The sequence below is a fragment of the Pteropus vampyrus genome, unplaced genomic scaffold, assembly GCF_000151845.1.
Source record: "Pteropus vampyrus isolate Shadow unplaced genomic scaffold, Pvam_2.0 Scaffold138, whole genome shotgun sequence".
NCBI lineage: Eukaryota > Metazoa > Chordata > Mammalia > Chiroptera > Pteropodidae > Pteropus > Pteropus vampyrus.
This window is the reverse complement of record NW_011888919.1, coordinates 941,044-946,895: the sequence shown is the minus strand read 5'-3', so window position 1 is coordinate 946,895 and position 5,852 is coordinate 941,044. Positions and strand designations below refer to the sequence as shown.

Here is a 5,852-nt window from a genome sequence, read left to right as displayed (position 1 = left end):
CAGGGAGGCCCAAGTGTCAAGGGCAGGATGGCTGTGGGGATGCTGGGACTCTGGGATAAAAACTGGTGACAGAGAGTAGATCTTAAAAGTTCTCACCGCTGGAAAAAGAAATTCTAATTATATGAGGTGATGGATGTTAACTTACTGTAATTATTTCAAAATATATACATGTTATCACTTCATTTATGCTGTCTGTCTAAAAACTAATACAATGTCACATGTCAACTCCACTGGGGGGAATCTGGGGAAGGTGGGGGAGGGGGAGGGCAGAAGTGTCCCGTCTCCCACTCAGTCTCCGAGCGACAGACTTACCGCGGCGCCCAGGCCTGTCAGTGCTGGCCTCCTGCGCGGCAGGCCGTGCCTTTTGTCATCTCTGGCCTAACCTGACCTTTAATGCCCGACCTGTCCTTCGATTCCTGGGAGATTTCTCTGGCTTCCAAAGGCATCAGCGAAAGCTGCCCACCCGCTCCCATGACTGCCAGGGCCCAGCTTGGCCACCTGCTCAGGTCAGGGCTTGGCCTGCGGCTGCTCTGCAGCCTGCCGCTGTGAGCACCCAGCACAGGGGGCCGAGCGCCACGCTTCGAGGGGTCGCCTTCCTCTGCCCCATAAACACTTCAAATCGTGAGTGCAACTGACAAGTCTGACCCCGGGGAGCCCACACCGTGAACTCACGGTGAAGATGGGGAGAAGATTCTGCTTCCTCACCACGAGCCTGTTAGCCCCGTTACAGGGAAGGACACGGCTGAGCCGGCGGCAGGTGTGTGGGAACTAACCACCATACTCCCTTTTGATTATGTGGAAATGTTTCATAATAAAGTCATGGGCAGAGACAAGAAAGTGGTTTCAAATCCAGCTGCGAATCAACAGGACAGATGTCCTGGATTTCAGATGCCAGTCTGCAACTGAGTTGCTTCTCCGGTGGGTGACGCTGTGGCTCCAGAGGTTCCCGTCAGCCAGACAGGAGAAACCCAGCTCAGAAATGATACCAGTGACACAGATATTCGCACAGGATCCCTACGACAAGCTTGGGGGACTGAATCATTCCCCCCATTTTTATGGAAGAGGTGTAAGTTCTCACAGTGAGAAAGGAAGAGGCAGAAAATGAACCTAGGTCTGCCAACTCCAGGCTCTTAACTGTGGGGCCACCCTGTACTCTAATGAGCAGATGGACGCATGTGCAGACCACCCACAGACTACAGGGCCACTTGGCCTGGGGTGACAAGCCTTAGTGCTTAGCTCACGTCAAGGTGGAGATTCCGGGGGAAGAGCTGGAGTTGGGGCTCAGGGGCCTCACCGGCTGTTCGATGACCCTCAGCACCGTCCGCTTGATGTCAGCGATGGCCTCAGTGTACACGGCTGCCAGCTCATGGATCAGCTTGTGGTTCTGCGGCAGGAGGGCCAGGTAGAGGTACAGGCACTGCTTTACCGTCTCCTCGGTCCAGGGCGCTGCCACCTCTGACAAGGCAGGGGGTGGGGATCAGGCTGGCCCCAGCCCCCACCAACTCCTTCTCACCCCCAGTGTGTCCCTTCTTGGAGGATGGACACAGAAGGGAGCTGAACATGGAAGCAAACTGTCCTAGGACAGGAAGCCAGTCATCAGGGAAGTGGGGTGGGACCAGGACTGCTCCCCTTTAGAAGCCTCAGCACCGAGTTCCCACCGCACCTCTGACCACGACCCCACAAAGCAGCCAGAGGGATCTTTCTCAGGCTCAGCACTCCCATGGCTGCCCCGTGCCTTCAGGATAAATCCCCAGCTCCTCACCGTGCTCCACCTGCCAGGCCCGGTCTGGGGAGCCCTTAACCTGGGCCTCTCTGTGCACTGGTGACACCCCAACACTGAGTCCTCCTGGGGCTCCCCTCGGAGCCTGTGCACGTGCGGCTCCCTTGCCTACAGCGCTGCTGCTCGACTCCTCTTTGGTGCTTCCCCCGCCCCCGGGGCTCGCGGGGAAGCACCCCCAGCACCCAGGCTGTGCCCGGGCTCCCGGACTCCTGGACAGCCGTGATTCCTTCCACAGCCCGAACTTCCAATTTAACGGTCCCTTCTCTTGGGACCCAGATCTCCCCATATATAATTCTGGGGGGCCAGGGCTCTGCGGAGGGAACAGGCCCGTGACGGTCCTGCCTGGCCCTTCCTGGAGCCCCACCAGAGGCCCGCTCTCCTTGTCCTCCAGCTCAGCCTAACTGTCCCCTCCACCGGGGCGCTCTCCCTGGTTCCGCTGAACCGGGTCAGCTGGTTCTGGTTGCTACTGTCTGGCTGCAGGCTTCCCCAGCAGGCTGGGCAGGGCTCGCTCGGCTTTCATCCAGCTCTGCTCCCAGGGTCCGCCCAGAGCCTAGGCCACAGCAGGTCCCCAACGTGCATCTGACAACTCTGCACCACACCTGTGTCCTTGTCAGCTCCAAACAGCACTGACGGCGGGTTGGGGTGGACCAAAAGCTGCAGGTAGTTGAGGGCGAACTTCTCCACATATTCCCGCAGCTGCTCCTTCTCGTACATACGCTTGATGAACAGCAGGGCCTGGGAGCGCACCTGGGGAGAGCAGTGGCAAGATGGTGGCGGGGGCGGCCGCTCTGCGCTTGGCAGCACCGTGTGACCGAGCGCAAGCTTGAGAACGGCCTGCCGGCTGAGTCACCTGCGCCCAGGCCGGTGGCCGGCCCGGGAGGGGCTCCCTGGCCCAGCTCGGGGCCCCGCATCACCTCCCCGCCTATCTGCTCAGCCCCCCTCGCACCGGCTTTGCCTTGCTCGCTACGCTCCAACCCAGCTCTCCTCACTTCCTCAGAAGTGACAGCGCCCTCCCTGGCTTTGAGACTTGGCACAAAAGGTTCCCACTGCCTGGAATGCCTGTCACTAGCTATGTCCCTATGTCCCGGTTCACTCAGACAATCCCTGCTGGGAACCATGAAGACAGCGGCTGGTCCTGGGCACTGCACTGTCCCCGGTGGCACCACAGGGCGGCGCTCAAGTACGCGGTGGGGTCTGCTGAACACGCGACGCTGGGAAGGGAGCTGGAGAAAGGCTGGGGCAGGGCCGTTCAGGGACCTCTCGCCCCACGTGGGCCCACACCTCCTCCTCCTCCTCCGGAAGCCCGCCTCAGCCCCCTCCGCTGCCCACCCGCCATCGCCATCGGTCGGCTCGGGCCCCTCCCCAGGGCTCCCAGCACGAGCGCGACTCCACTCGCCAAGCTGTTCCTCTCCTGGTCAGCGTCCCCCAGGTCCCCACACAGCCCCGGGCCTTAAGCAGGGCTCACTGCCACGGGTGGGAGAAGGAAATGGTACCGTCCTCCCCGGGAGGGTGTGTACATGTGCATGGTCTAAGCAGCTTCGTGACGTCATAAATGGAAAAGCAACCACCACCCAAACACTGTTGCGTGAAGGCCAGCTCCCAACGGAACGTGGGACCGGCTGGGCTGGTGACTCGGGACAGGGGAGGGGCTGAGCGTGGCCCAGCACAGCACGGCAGGACGGTGGGGAGTCACCTTGTCCTTCTCGTGGGAGCTGAGGTCTAGCAGCACGTGCAGGTACTGGAACTGGCGGGATGGGCGCTTGAAGATCAGGTCTCGAAGGGTGGACATGCCCAGGTAGGTGCGGCTCTGTGGCGGGGGGAGGGGACCGGAGCTTAACCCACTGCAGTGGGCCGCAGGGATGGCGCCCTGGCTTCGCTCACATAGGCTACTGCCCCTGCACAACCCCTTCCACGAGGTCTAGGCTCTGTGCCCCTCGGACCTGCCACAGGCTGTGGCGAGCGGGGCTTCGCCTGCACCTCGATGCAGGGGACAGAGGGAGATCTGCCACCTGCCTGCCCTCACCTCGTCCTCGCAGTACTTGCGGATCACCTCCAGGGCACTCTCGGTGATCAGCGGCGCCTCCAGCACCACCTTGGTGAAGATTCTGCCAGAGGGGGAGGGACAGGGAAAGCCTGCTGAGTGGCCACCCGGCCTCCCGGTCCTGTGGAATCGCAGAGCGCAGAGCTGGCAGGACCCTCCTCCCAGACAGCGCTCCACTCCCAGTCACGGAGCCTGCACAGAGCAGAGCTGCCAGCTGGGGGACACGGGAACAGATGCTGCCTCTCTGAAACTGCTTCTCCCGTCAACTGGGGACCCCTACTTTTACTCATTTAACACAGCAACGAAGGGCAGAGTAGGGTGAGAAAGGGTCTTGCTATTCTAGATGTGGTGGCCACAAACGAGAGAACATTTGAGTTGACGCTGGTGGGTGGGAAGGAGCCAGCCATGCAGTGGGGGAAGCGCGTTCCGGGCAGAACGGTAGGTGGCGAGCCCCGAGCTTAGCGTGTGTGAGGACAGAAGACAAGAGGCCATCTGGCTACAGTCTGGGGGCGGCAAGGAGCAGACGGGCAAAAAGAGGGCTAAAGAGGGTGGCGGCGACTGGGTCCCACAGGGTCTCAGAGGACATGGTGAGAAGGCTGCATTTGATCTCAAGAGCACTGGAGAACCCCCGAAGGTTTTCAGTGTGGAAACAACGAGACAGGATTTAAAATGCTACCTGGGCTGCTATGTGGAGATAAGATAAGCTGGAGGTCGAGAACAAAGAGGAAGGTACAGAATGATTCAGGCAAAAGACGGGGATGGAGAGAAGTCAATATCCGAAACCAGCCGAGAGGAAGGCACTGTTAGTTACAGAGCGGAAACGGAGGCCCTGAGGGTCAGTGACGCAGGTCAGAGAGCAAACTGAGTCGGGGTCGAGACCGGGCTGTATGACACAGAGGCCACGGGCCTCCAGCCCGAAGAGGGGGAAGGGAGACTCGGGAGGAGCACACTGGGGACTGACTTGGGTGGTGAGGAAGAGGGACGTGGTCAGAAACAAGGAAAAGGAGGACAGGAGAGGGACCCTTAGGGACAGGAGCGGGCAGGGCCGTCCCCCTCACCCATCCTTCTGGTCTGGCTTTTCCTGCAGGCCGGAGAGCAGACGGATGAGGCAGTCTTCGTACTTGTCCAGGGTGCCCGAGGCGCCGGCTGCCAGGTAGGCATTGTACTCCTGGTAGAGCCAGGCGAAGGCCAGGTCCAGGCGGGCCCGCACGTCCTCCAGGATGAAGGACAGGACCTCGGCCTTCAGGCCGGAGTCGAACTGCGTCACCAGGCTGGCCAGGATCTTTACCCGCACCTGACAGGAGAGCGAGTGTCTCAGCGTGGGGACAGGCAATCCCGGGCACCCCACGATCGTGCTTCGCAACTCCGCCCAGCCAGGCTCAAAGAACCCCAGTGCAGACTTGGTGTTAGTGAGGAAAGCATCCTTATGCCCAACAGGCTCCTTTTGTGTGGGAGGAAAAAGCAATCAATAATCAAAGAATAAATCTATGAGCCGTATCTTGAACCATTTCCCTAATGTGTGTATTGGTCACCTCTGGGGAGGGGGCAGGGATGCAGGGGCCTCTGTAGCCGGGAAATATTTTTTTTTTATAGGTGAGGCAACCCTTGGTTGACCTCACAGACTGCAAAGACCTTGTCAGTTTACAATCCCTTATTTTTTAGTTTTACGCCTACAGCAGGAAATATTTTTTAACAGAGTATGTTCATATACTACTTGGTGAATTAAAAACAAACTTCAAAAATTGGGGAAAAAGTCACTTGACTGAAGTTACAATGCCGGCAAGTAGCAGAATCAGTATTTAAACCAGGTATGTCTGAATCTAAATAACAAAAATAAAAATATCAACTGCAAAGAAGAAAGAATACAACAGCTGCCTCCAACTGCGGAGTTGTTCCTGCGGCCGGCCCTGAGTTAGGGGCACACGCGTGTCCACACATTTCTTCCTCCCTGTCACCTGCGTGGAGCTGCGATCGTCTGTTTTATGAGAGAACAGGAGTGAGGCTTGGAGCAGTGGCTGGCCCGAGGCCCTG

The 5,852-nt window shown here is 59.0% G+C and overlaps 1 protein-coding gene across 1 annotated transcript in view; it reads right to left on the bottom strand.

Annotated features, from left to right (window-relative positions):
• SYMPK (symplekin) overlaps positions 1-5,852 on the bottom strand; it is a 32,594-nt gene that overhangs the window by 6,970 nt on the left and 19,772 nt on the right. Inside the window, exons 11-15 of the mRNA XM_023535235.1 lie at positions 4,880-5,262; positions 3,804-3,885; positions 3,474-3,587; positions 2,380-2,527; positions 1,242-1,455 (exon numbers count right to left, since the gene is read on the bottom strand). Of these exons, the coding sequence (XP_023391003.1) occupies positions 1,242-1,455; positions 2,380-2,527; positions 3,474-3,587; positions 3,804-3,885; positions 4,880-5,262 (941 nt within the window). The remainder of the gene's footprint in view (positions 1-1,241; positions 1,456-2,379; positions 2,528-3,473; positions 3,588-3,803; positions 3,886-4,879; positions 5,263-5,852) is intronic.